At 33.9% G+C, this 18,278-nt stretch overlaps 1 protein-coding gene across 4 annotated transcripts; it reads right to left on the bottom strand.

The window, feature by feature from the left end:
- Positions 1 to 2,854: 2,854 nt before the first annotated feature.
- LOC127934171 (cell cycle progression protein 1) lies at positions 2,855 to 17,903 on the bottom strand. Of its 4 annotated transcripts, none has more exons than XM_052531376.1 (12): positions 17,750 to 17,903; positions 16,376 to 16,446; positions 15,659 to 15,743; positions 15,385 to 15,461; positions 15,081 to 15,279; positions 13,109 to 13,192; positions 10,670 to 10,842; positions 9,376 to 9,511; positions 8,376 to 8,464; positions 7,590 to 7,715; positions 5,248 to 6,557; positions 2,855 to 3,759 (listed from the first exon to the last, which is right to left on the bottom strand). In XM_052531376.1, exons 2-12 carry the CDS (start codon positions 16,433 to 16,435, stop codon positions 3,567 to 3,569), a joined length of 2,532 nt encoding a protein of 843 aa, XP_052387336.1. In that variant the 5' UTR covers positions 16,436 to 16,446; positions 17,750 to 17,903; the 3' UTR covers positions 2,855 to 3,566. The 4 variants fall into 4 exon arrangements, with proteins under 4 accessions (XP_052387336.1, XP_052387337.1, XP_052387339.1 ...); XM_052531377.1 differs by having other exon boundaries at positions 13,109 to 13,189; XM_052531380.1 differs by having other exon boundaries at positions 3,616 to 3,859.
- Between the last annotated feature and the right edge of the window lie 375 nt (positions 17,904 to 18,278).

Below are 18,278 nucleotides of genomic sequence, written 5' to 3'. Positions count from 1 at the left end.
TAACAAGCATTTAACACAGGCACATTCAGACTCCTGCACAGACTCTTGTTTGACATCAGTTTTTGGCTGCAGATGCATCTTGCTGTGCTTGTTGTGTAGTTTCCGCTCTCTGCTCCTCTGGGTCAGACTTGAGGTCTTGATCTGGTGCAGATGGAGGTTTTCTGGGTGACTGTATATATATATATATATATACACACCTACCACCTCTCCAACCAGAGTAGCAAATGCAATCTGATTAAAGTTAACCCTTCTTCCAGACATGATCCTCTGTCATGAAGACTCAATAAGAGAAACTAAACATACCACTGATTGAAAAGAGAAAAGACTGTACTCATGGCATTTTGTTTATCATATAGTGTTGTATACATGCTGTTTACAGTCTTTTGAGTATGTATGCATAAATGAACTGCACAAATACAAAATATGGATGACGAAATTCGATAAAATTCAACACGTGTATAACTTAATTTATTGTAGCTAATTAATACCACAGCAACTCGCGCAAGACAAATGCGACTTACATTTTCGCATTTCACTTTTTTTTTTTTTTTACATATGCTTATAACAAGACGGGTCAAACACCATTTATATAAATCCTGAAAAACCTTTAAAATTATTAACTGTTTAGCGTTAAAATTCTGTTGTTATGTACTCATTAAATATTCATGAGGTCGTGCGCGACGTCACCACCCAAACCCGGAAATAAACCTCGTTTCTTTCCACATTCAAGTAACAACTGCTCCCATTAAATGCGTCTCAAAATGAACAAACGCGGTTCGAGTTACTAACAGAAAATAGAATAAGGCATGTTAAATTATAAGACCTGTAACATGATTATTCAAATAAGTACTGTAATTTTCTTAATAAATTCTGTGTACACTGTGTTCACCCAGTTGAAATGACTAAATGAATCACCAAACAGAAATAAAATACTGTTCAGGTAACCCGAAATCAAAACATATGTATAACAATGCATTTTATTATTCAGGATTATTAAGATTAAGACATGATTATTATGACGATTAAGTAGATTCTACTCACAACATCCTAATTTCCACGTGCTAAAAAAATTTAAAAATATATTTAAATAGTTTTATTTCAAAATGAAAAGTTAAACAGCATTATCTAAATATAAATCAGCGTTATATTGGCCATCATGAGTACTGACAGTAGCTGGGGATTCCCCACCGAATGGTCTTTGCATATCCTTTTTCATGCACAGAGCTGTAGAATTCATTTAGCTTGAATATAATACTCTGCAAATAAGATCCCTAACATATAACTCACTTGGACAGTATGGACAAGATGAAAATCTTAAAGGAATGGTTCACCCAAAATTGAAAAATTGCTGAAAATGTACCATCCAAGAGTTTCTTCATCAGATCTGGAGAAATGCAGCATTGCATCAGTGTCTCTGCAGTGAATGGGTGCCGTCAGACTGAGAGTGCAAACAGCTGATAAAAACATCACAGTAATCCTCAGCACTCCAGTCCATCAGTTAACATCTGGAGAAGACAAAAGCTGAAACAAATCCAGCATTAAGACGTTTTTAACTCCAAACCACTGTTTCCTGCTGAAATATGAGTCTATATTTTTTTATTAAATAAGTAATGAGTCTTCTTTAAAAAACATTAAAAGTCTTACTGATTCCAAACATTTTGACTGGAAGTGTATACAGAGATAGCATTAGACAAGCATTTTATTTAGCTCATTAAATATGTTTTTGCAGTTTGCTTGCACACAAGGAGCTTTGTTTTGTTTATCCAGTGCTGCCATTCTGTATGATATTTAGCAGTGAGTGCATGAACATTTAGCCATTTTGGTGTGTTTTTGAAAGCCTTCTGAAGGTCTTCTCATATTTGCATTGACAGGCGTGTATTTAGGGAAGCTGTAAGTCATTTTTGGTATATATTAGGCTTTTATAGCTCATATAGTCTGATATCGGGAGAATATGTAGTAAAAACATGATATGTAAAAATGTATAGCCTGAATGCACTGTAAGTCGCTTTGGATAAAAGCGTCTGCTAAATGCATAAAGTTAATTTAAATTTAAAAACATCTTACTATTATTCAAAGGGCCAAACTGAGCAAAAATATGCAATAAGGTGCAGGTGCTGATATTTATATTGGTTTATTTATATGGTGGACGGTAATGCATTATTAAGGTATGCATGATTTGTTATAATTCATTATATCTTTTCATAATTAACTATTGCAATATTTAAAATGCATTTTAATATCTGCAGATTCCTTTGTTGAATCTGAAATTGGTTGTTTGTCAAATGCATTATACATTCTAAAGGTGAGAAAGTGATTAGATAAGAATCGTGATGTATTTTAACTGTAGTTATTATTAATTATGAGACCGTACAATGCATTATAAGGTGCATAATTAATGCATTAAAAATTAATTACAATGCATTATATATGAAGGTGTCAGTTTCAAAATATATGATGCAGTGCAATACAAAAAGTTATTTTAAAAGCCTGATGATCAGATTTAACACTCACTGATTTTTCCAAAACATGATTGATGGAGAATCAAGTGAATTTAAGATGCTTCAGTCCAGTAAGTGTTCATCTGGAAATATTACTGCAGTTATTCTGATGTTTATTTGATAAAAATCAGTCAAGATTTGACATGAGAAGCTTAAGATAAAGCTGGACGTTTGTACAATTACACTTATATAAGATCTGAACTGAAGACTACATAAAGTTGCATTTTTTGGAGCTGTACAACCGATCTCAAACTTAAATAAAGAGTTTTGTTTTGTTAATCTTTTTTATTTCACGCTCACCAGTGCTTTGTAAGATCTAGGTCTATTTCAGCTCAAAGCAGGAGGACAATCATCAGTGAAGCAGTGAAAGACTTTTATTCTAGACTTTTAAGTGCAACATTAAGCAGCTTAAGTGCATTTGTGTTCAATTACATTAAAGACGTTTCCAAACAAGGAATGTAATTAAGCTGAGAGCAACACAGTTGAGAAAAAGAGGGGGGAAATAGTGCACTAACTAGTGCGGATTGAAACTAAATCTTAAATCACACCTTCTACTGATTTGCATGTTTAAATAAAACCGCTACGGCAGAAACTCTTCAAACAAGATTACTTCAAAGGTATTTTTATAACAAAGAGCAATGTTTTCAACTCTTTCAAATCTACTGAACTTTTGAGATGAAAAGAATTTCAATATCATGTTTTCTGATTGGTTATTTGGTCCGAAGCAAAATTAAACACATCAAGTTTTTTGTTTAGAAACATTAATAATGAATTAAAATTGTGTGTGTGTGTGTGTGTGCGCAAGTAATCCAAATCAAAATAATTTAAACATTCTTATATTAACTTCCAAATCTTTTTGCATAACTTCAGGGAATGGGAAACATAAATATGCCTCAATAATACCTAGAATTAATTCTAATCTGCTAAAAAAATCATTCAACCAGCATTGGAACATTTACACTGTGCAATAAAAATGACTGAAAAGGTGAAACCAAAGCTTTCTCGAACCTTCTCCTAGACAAAACAAACAAATTAGGAGCCATATTGAGAAGAACTAAAATGTTTCTTCTAATATTTGGGATCGAAGGGCATGGGACCCAGCTCTATTTTGACATCTGCGAACTGTCGGTTGGGGTCGCGTCCTGATTGGCTCCATTTCTTGGCTCTTTGAGGGCGAGGGCGGGGCTGATGTTGCTTCCTCTGTAGCCGCTGACAGTGACGCCACGCCTTGCCCTTTGACCCCGGCCCTTTGAAGGGTCGACTGCAAATTTACAAACAGGACATTGTTTAGGGTTTGCCACAAAGCCTCATACGTGGTTGACTCATGCGTGTGTACATGCAGACTCTACTGTTTTTCAGACCTACAGACAGAGAAGCAACAGAGACCAACAGGGTTATCAGACAAGCTTTTACATTTTAATATAAGTATATATGTCTGTATACATGTCTATATTAGGGTTGTGACTCCCTCTTTTCCTCTCTTTTAAATAACTTACTAAGTATTTAAATTATAGCAATCCATTGCTTAAATGGACAAAAACAACAAAACAGAACTTTTGTTAACAAACCGAATGTAAATACACCATGCTACGGGCCTAATATAAAATAAATAATTTACACAAAGTTTAAATATATTAAAAAATAAATAAATAAGAAACTGAGAATGTTTATTAGCTAAATGAATATGTTTGGAGGCTCGGCATACACCTTGATGTAAAATAAAATAAATAAATTACGCTAAGTTTAAATACAGTAAAAATCAGGAAACACTGTCGGACCAAATAAATAAGAAACTAATGTAAAAAAAAAACTTGCAAAATTCAAAATCCAAAATATTGGCAATCAAAAGCTACTGCATTTAATTTTGAAACTAAATCTTAATATTTAATTGTAGTGTCTGTTCTCGAACTGAACTAAATTAAAACTGGTGTGTGTTTTAATCTTAAAATAAATAAATTAGCCAAAATGTAGGCTAATTTATTTATTTTAAGATTAAAACACAAAAATCATACCTATAGACATAGCTTGCTGTGATGTTGCTTTGAAAACTAACTAAAATAAAGTCATTTTAAGTTGAAGAATTATTAGAAATAAAAAAATTTTATAGAAATAAATTAAATGATATTTTGTAGAATTTTACAAATGAAATAGAAACGTTAAATAGAAATGACAAAAGCACAAAATTACTTAAAATAGAAACAGAAAATATTGAATAAATGCTAATTCAAAATGTTAATAAATACAATACTATATAAAAAACACTAAAATAAATAAACACTAAAAGTAAATCAGTAGTGTTACTTAATTTAATTTGCATGTGGATTCAGATCATTTAAGTGTTGATAATTATTAAAGTTGCCATAGGGAATGTGTTGTAGATAGTGGTGCAAAGAAGTGGAAAAGTTTCCAAAACTTTCAGGAAAATCCTGAAATTTCCACACAAAAAAATCTTGTAAAGTTTCCAAAATTTCTGGAAAGTTTTGGAAACTTTCTTGAAATGTTCCGCCTTTTTTAGCATCACTAGTTCAAGAAACGTTTAAAGCACATCACTGCATAATTTAACAATGTCTTTAATTTAAAAAAATAAAAATAACATGAATCAGGCATTAGTAAATGAGGGGCGGAGCTTAATTAAGCATGAAGTTCTCATAAATAAAATGAAATCATATGCAAATTATGCAGAGTTAGATTATAATTCCACTTTCTGGATCTCTAAATAAGATTATTTTGACACCACAAAACAGCTTACCTTGGCCCAAAGTATTTTAAATAGGTATCTCCGAATATGTGGCGGTATATGTAGTCGTCCAGGTCCTCGAACACATCGTCGCTGAGGCTGTGATACTCATCCATTTCCTCGAGGTAATCCTCAACGCCACTCACGAAGTCCGTAAACAGCATCTGGTCGTGAATGAAGACGCCGTTATGGAAGAAATTCTCGATGAAGCTCTCCAGCTCCCTCCAGTGGTGGAAGTGCACCACTTCTTTCTGCAAATAGCTTCGCAGGAGCTCGTTGAACTCGTCGGCGCGGATGGGATCCATGGCTTTGTTGAACAGACTCATGGACTCCTGATAGGCGCAGTCGAACACTCCCGAACAGCCTTTGGGCGGCGTTTTCTGTCCCATGGTGCTGTGGTCTCTCTGAGCGCCGGGTTTGCGCGTGTTGCGATCGGCGTGAACGCTGGAGTCGCTGGTTGATTTGCGAGGATGTAAAGGTTTCTGCGGCTGCCAGTCTTCGGCGCGCTTGTTTCCTTGCTCCTGGTGAAACGGGTGATGCTCGGGTTTGGCGTCGTGAAACCTCTTGTGATGCCTGAAGACATTCGAAGCGGAGTCTTTAAAATGTCTGAACGTAGATTTAACCGAGTCGGAAAACTTCCGGAGGTTTTCCTTCACCGCCTCTTTGGCTTTCTTGATCTGCTCCTTGTGATGGTGCACAAACTCCTTAGTGGAGTTCTTCACAGCGTCGAAGGTTTCCTTCACTTTTCCCAACATCCCGTTCTTGGGAATCTTGGTCTTCACGTCCCGGTCGCCCTTCGCTCTCTCCTCCTTCGATTCCACGTACAGTCTTTCCCAAAGATCGGAGCGCTGCTGCTCGAACTTCAACTTGTTCTCGAGCTCATGAAGTCGTGCCTGCAGTTCTTCGTTCTCGGGATCCGTCTTGCTCTCGATGTCCTCCTCTTTCCTAATTTCCTCCAGTTCCTCCTTCAGCTTGTCCGTCACTTTCCGTTCCCTATCGAGCTCTTTCCGCAGCTCCTGGGCTTCGGCCATCAGCGCTTCCCGTTGGCTCATGAAGCTGCGTGCTTTCTGTTTCTCCTCCTGTAGGTGGCCCTTCAGTCGCTGGTTTTGGGACAGGATGGAGTCGGCCCCGGCTCCTCGCTCCTCTAACTCTCGTATCTGTCCCCGCAGAGACCTCAGCTCCTCCTGAAGGGCCGAAAGAGACGCTTCTTCTCGCTCCAGAGTGATTTTGAGATGCTGGTTCTCCGTGGTCAGGTCTTTCTGCCGAGACTCCATTTGGCTTTTGGTTTGCGTCAGTTGCACGTATAAATCCTGTCTTTGGGCCTGCGTTTTCAAACAGGAAGCTGAACTGTTACTGTGGCCATTTCCCATGAATTTTTAAAGTATGCACTTTATGTTAGATCGTGGAATTATGCTATTATTTTAATGTGCTTCCGACTTCCGATTCATTAGCTTTAGGTAAATAACTAAAAGCATATCATGAAAATAACACGATAAGGCAGCATAACGTACTGTTTGTGTACAAGTAGAATAACTAGAAGTCTCGCATATTCACCTGCTCTTATATTAACAATAAGGTAGATACAACCAGCAGGGTTATTAAACAATAAAAAATTAATTAATGAATATATCTTACTTCAGCCAGTGTTTTTTTAAATATAATTGAGATAGTATTATAATTGTATATATATATATATATATATATATATATATTTTAGTAGTTTTGAATTCGCATTTTTGTTGCGTGCTTTTGTCATTGTTATAAAATATTGCTTTTTTTTTAATGTCTATATAGTTGTTATAAATTTGTTTTCAGTCATTTTAGAACATCGGATTAAACAAAATGAAAATGTGTAATGTTCTTTTATATATTTAATTTTTAAACTAATGTTTATTTTATTTAAACTAACAAAAAAGCAACACTTCCCCTGTTTGCTTGATGTACTAAAATAACTTTAGTGGAATAAAATCATTGTCTAATAAAACCAAGGAATACTACAAAATATACATCTATATATATATATATATATATATATATATATATATATATATATATATATATATATATATATATATATATATATATATATATATATATATATATATATATATATATATATATAAATTAATTCATGAACCCGTTTGGGAAACCTGTGATAAATTATGTCATTTCCTGAAGGATGTTTTTTTTTTTAAGCAGTCTACAGTTACACTTTTTAAGTAAACTAACTATTCTGAACTCAATGATACTAGAACAACACTGACAGATATAATAACTGGTGAATTTTGTTTCCGTCGCTCCCCTTAAACATTTTTTTGAGATTTTGAGAGGAAACAATAATGCATTCAGGTTACCTGTAACTCTTCCTGTTTGACTCTGAGATGCTGGTTTTCTTTAGTTATCTTATCCATGACGTTCATGAGGGACATCACCATGTCTTGCTTTTCCTCTAGGTCTTCCTTGAGATTCTCAACCACTTCCTAAACGTATGGAGACTGACGTGAGAACGACGCCCGGGAAAAACCTCTCTACTCTTCAAAGTCGGTAAGACTTGTTTAATGTTTGTTAAAATCTCTTCTGGTCACAAAGGCTGCATTTATTTGATCAAAAGTGCAGTAAAATAGTAAAATATTATTAAAATATAAAATTACTGTTTTCTATGTGAATATATTGTAAAATTTAATTTATTTCTGTGATGCAAAGCTGAATTTTCAGCAGCCAACAGAAAGTTCAAAAGAACTGCATTTATTTGAAAAAGAAAACTTTCATAACTTTACTGCTTTAAATCAATTAATGCATTCTTCTTTGATTAAAAGTATAAACTGCTTCAGAAATAAATAAAATCATATGCAATGCTCATCTAAAACTACATAAAACTAGTTAAGAATTATGAAAGATTAATCATTTGGAATAACAGACTGAGCCAGGGAATGTAAACAAGCCCAACAATGATTTAAATGACAAAACAAGTACAAACGTAAGACAAAAGACACTGAATCGCAGCATCTAAAGCTGAATCTGAGAGGAAATTATCATACAGGACAATAAAAGCTGAAAGAAAGTTCACCAATGAGAACGACAGGAGAAATCAGAAAACACAGAGAGCAGTGAAGAGATTGTGATTGATGGACCTTACTTACAACATCCAGCTCTCTCTTACACGGCGCTTCCAGCTCATTTATGCGACTCTTTTCCACGATCCTCTGCCTTTCCTGGATCTGGACTGTGCCTGGAGTGCACACACACACACACACACACACACACACACACAAACAAACACAGACACACACACAGACACAGGTTCAGTAGGAAAATCACAATCTTCAGGATACTCCTCAAATTCCACTTCAGATCATTTAATCCCTTATAATTCATTTATAATCTGTAGGTTATACAATTTTTGCATTCCAGGTCTGATTAAACACAGAGGACTCATTGCATAACTTAATATTTTTTAACTAAAACCATACTGTATCTGATAAGCAACTTCTCATTAAGTTTTGAATGTTACCATGTTTTTACTGCCGTTCATTTTTAAATAAAAAGAAATGCATTGAAATTTAAAAATTACATATGAACCAAAACACAAAAAACTATGAAGCAAAATACATAAATATTTTTTTCAATATTTATGAGAAATCTTATTTGAATATATGCCCGTATGAAATTTATAAGAACATATAAACTGAGAATTACCTGTATTAACCCATTAGAATGAATGCAATTTAACTCATGGTTGCACGCACACCCCACATATTAATAAAAAAAAAGTAATAATAAAATCAAAAACAACATAAATGTTACTCTGAAAAGTTTTTGACCCAAATAAATTCATTTTACTACAATAATCTGACACTTTCAGATGAAAATAAAAATCATGCATTAATTCAGCAAAATTCAGTCCCAAAAGCGTGAGATATGAGGAAAAGGCTTAATTTATTTTACAAAAGTTTTGAAATCAATTTGATTTAACAGGTAATTAATCAAAGGTTTTTGCAAAGTTGACACCTACATACCATAATGATCCAAAAAATGTATTAAATGGTTATATCTCTTAAAAGATCATTGTAAAAATGATGTTCATTTTGAGGGTTAATGAGAAGAGCATGTGAATAAGACAGACGAGATGTTTCTGCTCACCATAGAAGTGTCCGAAGCCCATGCTGATGGCGATTAGAAGTGCTAGCAGGATGCATTTGTTCAGGGTGCCGCTGACGGGACCCAGATCGTGCCGAGCAGCACGGCCCTCCGGATGAGCTGCGACCCCCTCAACAGCCTGATGGAGAATTACATGCAGTATTTCAGCACATGCACGATTAATGCTGGGGCCGACTAACATTAATGAGCTTGTGTGGAACATGCCAGAATGATTTCAGAAAATCTTGGCTGAATAGTGTTAACAGGTTTAAACAAATGAGTGATGTGTTGCATCAAATATGTCCATCGTTTCCAGCCCAATTTTTTTTTTTTTTAAATAAAATATACAATATATAATGTTATCTATTTACATTAAAAACAGTGCAGTACACACTGTTATTTGTAAGCCATTGTAATAAATAATCATGAGTAAACCATAAATCATGAATATTTATTTTATCATTTAACGGAAATCTAATAAAATTAAGTTGTCTAGGGAATATTTCTCATTTTCATTTAGTTAACTTAATGTATTAAATTAAGAAAACTGAAAAAATAAATAATATATATAATTACAAAATAAAAAAATCTACTAAAGATACACTAAAATCTAAAATTAGAAAACAAAAACAAATTATTGAAAAAAAATGTATACTAGGATTTAGGGCTGCATGATTATGACAAAAATCATAAATGTCAATAATTCCTTTGAAACTGTAATTGGAACAATTAATTTTGATTAAATGAATGATGTTTACACCTTTGTTTAAAGCAACTGCATGCCATATTTCTATATGAAAATAACAAGCTCAAAACTCTAACTGAAAAACTTTGAATGCTCTTCTATACTATTAAGCCTCAAATGTTAACTATACATCAGCTTTGCTTCTTCTTTAAATAAAAAGGTAAAAATATGCATGGTATTATAATGTTATACTAAAACTAAACCAATGGAAAAACCCTTAATATAACATGTAGAAAGAAAAATAAGCATGCAGAATAACATGAGAGGACTTTGAACGATTAATCTCTGCTTTGAAGGATTACGAAGCTTCTGTAATTGTTCTCGCGAATAGAAATTCGATCAATTGTGCAACCCTACTATGATTGTTTTTCAAGTGAAAGCATGATAATGAATTCATATCTGTCATGTAGTAACATTATCAGATGCAGATTAATACACCTAAAGTATTATGTTAAAGTAAAATGAACGTAATTGTATTGTGGTCCTCTCGGAGCTATATCTGGTTTGTAGGGAGTGAATGCTTGGATGATGAGTTGTTTTGAGACGCAGCACCTCCTCTTGTCTCCTGTGGGGCCCCTGAGGGTCTCCAGGCTCTGAGCCAGCGGTGCTCCTCCTCACTCTGCGTCTCCTCACCACAGGACTGACCTTCACCTCACCCTCCTCATCCTCATCCTCACTGCTGCTGTTACCACCGTCTCGCTGCACGGGCTGATCCACTGGGAAAACTGAGTACAGATAAAAACACACAAAGCCCAGAGGAATTAATACACATACACTCACACACACACACACACACACACACACACACGCATGGTGCTGACGTCTCACTGACGTCTGTTGTTCTTAAATGAAGCTAATTATAATTACCACCGGGAAGTGTGAAATAAATAAACAGCGGTAAATAACAAATATAAATAAATAAATTGCCAAAAGTAAATAAATAGCAATACATACACGGCAAAAAAGTTAACATATAAGTAATATAACATTTAAATAGTAATCGATAAGTGAGCAAATACATAAATACATGCATATAAATAAGTAAATACATAATTAAACAGCAATAAGCAAATAAGTAAATATATAGCAATGAGCAAATAAAACTAAATAGCAAAATGTACATGACTGGATACACAAATAACAATAAACTAGTAAACTAAAGTTAAACAGTAATACATAAATAAAGAGTAATATATATATATATATATATATATATATATATATATATATATTAATAAAAAAACTAAAGTAGATAGATATAATAAATTAATATTAAATTACTAAAATAGAGATAAATAATTAACAATAAGTAAACAATAAAAGTAAGTTAATAGATAGATAGATATGAGATTTTGAGACATTATTTAGTCATATTCATTATAGTGGCTCAGCAGAGGACCTGCAGTGAAGGTTATGTGAGGTTTTACTTTTTTTTTGTACATTTTCAAGAACAAATAGCAAAACCTGCACATACACACACACACACACACACTTTCTGACAAACATTGTGTGCAAAGATGTTCCCTGTAACTCACTTCTGCTCACTCACAGCAAACACATGCTCACAATACACATATTTGACATGCAGAGCTGTTTACACTAGCGTAACGAGCTAATCGACCGGACTAGCACATGACTGCTCCAAAAACACAGCTGCAGGACTAACACTGTGAATGTCTGCTCTGTATTCTCTATGAAGCTACTGGAAATACTTCATACAAACGGAGGAAATGACTCGAGCATACTGGAAACACACCTGAAGGAACCAAGATCCTACAAACACTGAGGATTATTTACACCTGTTTTATTGTCCAGCAGGTGAAAGTTATGCATCTGATCACTTAACGGTCATTTTGTGTCAAATCAACCAATATTCAGCAAATTTTTGATTTTGTTATTTTATTTATTACTTTAGAAAGACTGCAGCATAATTATGTTATTTTTCCAGAGAGATCGGTCGATCTATTTGTAAAATCTGTTGATCTTAGCAAACTTTGTTGCATTATATGCCAACAGTGACAAAAAAAGGCTCTCTCCAAGTTTTTTTCCCCCCAGAGTTTGCATTTTTGTAACTCAAGAAGTATTAAATATATCTTAATGCCATTTTAGATTTTTGGTCTTAAGTTAAGAGCATTAATAACACACTTTTATTCTCCATTTTTCAGACCCTATATGGTTCAGTTCCAGAGATACTGGGATCTCAATATGGTTGCAAGAGAAAACTGTTTAGTTTGGACGACTAAAAATGGGTGAAAATGACTTCTGAGTCACATTGACATCCCCAAATATCTGGAATTGAATTATTCAGGGCATTAAAAATGATAATTACAAAAGAAAAATTTATTAAGAATTAAAATCTAAAAGGATACTATGATACCTTTAATACTTTTCGAGTAACACGCACGCAAACTTTGGAAAAATGTTATTTTTGGCACTCCGACAGGTATGCAACTGTTTTGATAGAGAGAAAGAAGATACATTTCTAGTTTCCACGTGATTTGTTCTTCAGAGATTCCTCTTTAAAATAAAAAAGTAAAGTATCAGCCGTATGCACAGTGACCCACATTTGGTCCACTGAAAATGTATACAATTTAACAATTTACTCAAGGAGCAAATTCTCTGCAAATAAAGCATATAGGGCCTTCAAAATTAAGATACCAAAAGAAAACATTGTTAAGAGCTGAAATGTAAAATACTTCTTGTGTTACAGACATGAGTTGAGACAGAATGACCCAAAACGAATTAGTTCACAGTCTGGATTTACGACACATTTAACAGCATGCAGAAATGTAGGTCAAACAAACACATTAATGTGGCTTTTTCACACCATTAACACGTTATTTACTCTCACAGCCATTGGCTGGGCATTTCATCAGCAAGGTTAATGTGGCAGAACCTATTTTTGCCACATGGCTCACAAACACGCTCTCGGTCCTCAGAGCTTTATCAGCATGCTGATCACAACACGCTCACAGTCTCATGTCACAGCACCTGAGAGAGAGAGAGAGCTGTGCAGATGGCTGCCGAATTCCCACAGCGTCCTGGAAAATCCCCATCTGCTCCAACACCAGTCTGCTGCCGCTCCGGGAAAGAGACTAACATGTCTTTGTGTCTTATATTAAGGGCATGAAACTCATAAAAACGTGTGGGTCATATTCGGCCGCAAAACAGAATTATATTTTGCAATAAAATTAAGAATTACATTATTACGAATTATTAAGAAATGCATGGAAGCTTATTTTTCGACATGGAAAAAATAAAAAAAAGGAACGAAAGGAAATTGCAACTTTTTATCTCACAATTCTGACATTTTGAAAATTGTGAGATTGGAACAAACTGAGACTATTTATCTGAGAATTTAGATATAAATCATAATTGTGAGAGACAAACTGAGAATGGTGAGATCAAAAAGTGTCAATTACATTTTTTTCTATTTTAAATGCCTTGGTGGAAATCAGCTTGACTATTTTCTCAATTGCAAGTTTATATCTCACAGTTCAGACTTTTCTTCTTATAATTATAAGTTTGCAAATGTTAACGTCTTATATTTCTTAATTGCAAGGAAAAAAGTCAGATTTTTTTTTTTTACATGGCAAAAACAATCAGGACTTTTTTTTCTCGCTTATATCTCACAATTCAGTGTTTTCTTCTTAGAATTGCACATTTGTATCTACATACAATTGTGGGTTTTTTATCTTGCAATATCTCATAAAAATTTTTTTAAATCATAATTGCAAAAACAAATAGAAAAAAAGAATAACAATTACCTATTTTTATTATTATTCTGTAACTGAAATAAGCTTCTGTCCACCTTTTTTATAAATGTGGAAGTAAGCTGTTTTCTGTGAATGAGTAAGACTTCCGGTTCATTAGCCGCTGAAGGGAAATAACCAGAAGAATAAAAACATGAAGTAAACGGTAAAACTGTTTGCTCTACAAACCAGTCTGTTCATAATTAAGATAGATAATTCATTAAAATAGCATGGTAAGACATACCAATTTGCAAAATCAAGCATCAAAATTAGATTTTTTTTTTTTGTGCAGCTAAAAATAGTTGGAAGCAAATGACATCAGATATTCAAAATATTAACACTAACATGTCATTTCTGAAATATGACCCAAACATTTCTTTATGAGCTGAAAACACGGTGGGACAATCAACACATTGGGAATTTCAGGACATATTTCTAGGAAATTCTGAAACTTTCCCACCACGGCACCACCCTTTTTCAGGCAGCTTGGGAATTCACCAAGTATTTTCAGGATAATGGCAAATGTCAGATGGATGTCAGAGGTCACATATGTGTAAAATAAAATTAAAAGCTACTCTTTCCAACTTCGGAAACTCTGTAAATCGTAATTACCGTGTAACGTGCATTCAACTGATTATATTAAATGGAGAAAAAAAAGGCATTGTGCAATTTCATATTTCATTTTTTCTATTCCACTTATTGACAAATACAGGACGCTTGGTACAACAAAATGAAGGGCAAATTATGTACATTTGAAATGTGCAATTGATGCATATTTGATCTTTCTTGCACTACCAAAGAGAATCATGGGAAGTGTAGTTATGTCAGACTTTTTTACAAAAAACTGTTAGAAAATATTTAGATTTAGACAACAATTTTATTATTATTATTATTATTATTATTATATTATTAGTTGCTAAATAAAAATATTAAACCAAATAAGAAATATCACTAATGTAATATTTCACCATTAAGACCAGATCATAAGATGCTTATATAGATCAGAAGTCTTATTTTAATTTGGGGTTTTATTTCAATTAATCATGCAGCCTTAGTTTTGCTAAAAAAATCTAAAAATCTAAACAAAAATCAAACTCAACACCGATCATCTTCCAACATGATTCTCTTCTTTAATTCATAAAATTGAGCCTAAAGAAAATCCCACTGCTAATTCAGACATTCATTTGCATGTAAACATCTTTTTAACTCACTTGTCTCCGACTCTCTAAACGTGTACTGGCTGCTCGACGAGCTTCCGAGATAGAGCTCCTCACTTCCTGCTTCCTCCTCCGTCTCCTTAGCAACAGGCTCCTCCCACGTGTCAATCTCCGCCTCCTGAGACTCCGCCAGAGTGATGATGTCAGAGTTCTCACTGGAGGAGCAGAGGATCACATGTTCTTCTCCAGCCGCCTGCAAGAAAACACAAATGCCATTTCTTTAAGCAGGATTACTGGAAAAGTCCTCTCTGCAGAACACTAACACACAACAGGAGGTCATTCTCAGGTTTAATCGCACCTCTCGGGCCGGCTCCGCCTCCTCTTTCAGCGTGAGGTCTAGTGAAGACTCTCCCAAACTCTCCTCACCTCGCTTGGCTGAAGAAAAACACAAGCTCAAATACTTCAAACTTGTTTGACCACTCCTGGATTTACACATGCATCCTTTCCCTCTTGTGTGCGGATGACACACGTGATTAACCACACATTAACCCTTCACTCTACATCAGATATAATCAACAGAATCAAACCAAACAACATCAATAGTTTTGTGTTTATTCATTTAACATCCTCACCATCAGATATGTCCAGAGCATTGCCAACCGCTTCATCCTCACACTCTCCGGCGTTATACGGCCCCAGATTTTCAATATCTGAACCCTATAAAACACACACACACACACACAATGGGTAAACTTTAAAAGTGTTAAGCTTTTAAGAGTAAGTATTTGTTTAAGAAACAGTATAAAAAACAGTGAAGTGAAAAACAACATGCTTCATTGACATGAAAAAATATAATTTACATATAAATGTATAGAATTTATAATTTACTATAATTGTACTATAATACTATAACTATAATTTTAATCAAGTTACAATTTACATCATTTAAGTGTTTGTATATTTTTATCATTTTATCATTTATAATCATTAAATTATTGTGAGTTAATCTCACAATCATATTTCAAAATAATTCAACCCAAAATAAAAATAAAAAATATATAATAATCTAATGAGTTTCAATCAATAAAAAATATGTAAATATGCTCTTTTCACGAAAATAATGCCAAATTGCAAAAAAAAAAAAAAAAAGGTCCTAAAAATAGGCTTTGTTTTTTTATGCAAAATATAATGTATTATTATTTCTATTTTTAGATTTAGGAGCAAAATATGACCTAGATGTGTTCTTCACCCAGCAGAGGATTGTAACAGAATAACTCCCATAAAGCATTCACACTGAGATTAAAAGTAAACCCGATGGGTAAGGATCCGAGCAATAAAAGGTGAATCACCTCGTTACTAATGACTGTCCATCCACAGGACGACTCTGTGTCACTGGAGCTGTCCGACATCTCTCAGCCAGCTACAGGACAGAAATAACCACAACAGAAACATGGACTCTTACTGACTGTTACTTACTTTTACTGAGAGAGAAACACACACATTCGGCCATGCAAAGTTTGCAAACTGCATTGTTTCAAGTCTCATCTGATGTTGTTGTCCTCAGTAATAAATGCTCATTTATGGGATGGCAATGTCAGGTTGACCCTGTCACTGGTAAATGATTATTCATCTTTTGCAAAACTCCACAAACAAGAAGAATCACAGACACAATAAAGAAACTCATCTGAAAGTAACACTGAAATCTGATGCATTCTTGTTTAACATTGAACTTTTTTTAAACCCATACACCATTGCATTCAATATGCAAGAGTTCATGAAAAGTCTGTCACAGTATGTGTAAATAATGTCAGAGCTTTCATTTCGGGGTGAAGCATTTCTTTAACAACCACAGATCTGAGTCAAAACTATCATCTGGTTGTTTCACTGGTTTGTTTTTCAGGAAGAGCATGCAGAAATAACACACTCTGGTTTGTTAACCATCCAAAAAAGCAGAACAGAGCCATTGCACACATATCACATCATCCAAACACAACCACTGAATACGGAAATGCTTTGACAGATCTTAATGAGTGCAAAAGCGTCTAATTCATGATATTTAGGTGCTTGTTAGTGTTATAGATCGAGACTTTCTAACTGACAACAATGGAAAGATGTAAAAATAAATAAATAAATAAAAAGAGGGTCCATGGAAATATGTAAAATACAATAATAATAATAAATACATAAATAAATAAATAAATAAATAAAAAGATAAAATTAACTCAATTTGATTTAAATAACTAATTAATACAAATAAAATTTTATTTAATAGGCCTTCATTTCACAGTACGGTGCTAAAGAGAGTAGAAAAATATAATTAAGTAATATAACAGAAAGTAAATATTTTCAAGTAATATTTTACATTTATTTATAAAACCCTCTGTTATAGATTGATGGATGATGCAAAAACAAAATATTCTTTGATTTTGTTAAATACAACGATAATCAGGCAAAAACAGATAGCTACGTAAACACAGCAAGTGTGTGCGATTATTATTGCAAAATACGTCTTAGTTGATCTTATTCAGGCAAATAAAATAGTGGCAGGAGATTTCCATAATCTAAAATTAGATTTATAACGCCCAACACTCAACATGTGAACTAACCTGAGGTAAAATACCAAACATTGACTCTAACAATCACACAGCAAAACATGAGTGAGTCTCTTTAGTCTGATAAAGATGGATTTAAACAGCATCAGTTGCATTATATGTTGCACTTACCTGTTTTAGCGGTATACTGCAGCGAAAGTAAAAGGAAGAAGGCAAAACGTCCTCTGTGTAAATCTACCATTAAACGTAACGCCTCTCAAACTGAGCCAAAACATCAACATAGAACTACACGAACATCAACACGGCGGCGGCTGCTAAGAGGAAAATATATGGGAGTTGTAGTTTTACACGTCATCATCCCCTGCTTGCGGCCTTAACATTCTAGAACTGTGAAAACTACATTTCCCATGACTCCCACTGGTGGCTAACGCATCCTGTGAGTGACTCAGAATTTTTTAAGTGTCTCTATTTGCGTGTCTGCTGATTTTTTTAATCCGTTTAATCTAACTCCGAAATTGAAATTTAATTTCCGAACAAATCTAGTCGCTTATAGGTTTAAATGTTAGTTTCGTGTGCTTTTTTGTTTATGCCCAAGCGCAGTTGACGTCACCATACACTGCCATGGAGACCAACTTGCTGTGAAACCTGTTAATTATTATTTTTTTTTAATTTACTTTAGAAGATCATATTGATATTTTTC

The sequence above is a fragment of the Carassius gibelio genome, chromosome A18, assembly GCF_023724105.1.
Source record: "Carassius gibelio isolate Cgi1373 ecotype wild population from Czech Republic chromosome A18, carGib1.2-hapl.c, whole genome shotgun sequence".
In the NCBI taxonomy this organism is placed as follows: Eukaryota; Metazoa; Chordata; class Actinopteri; order Cypriniformes; family Cyprinidae; genus Carassius; species Carassius gibelio.
This window is presented reverse-complemented; position numbering and strand designations above follow the sequence as displayed.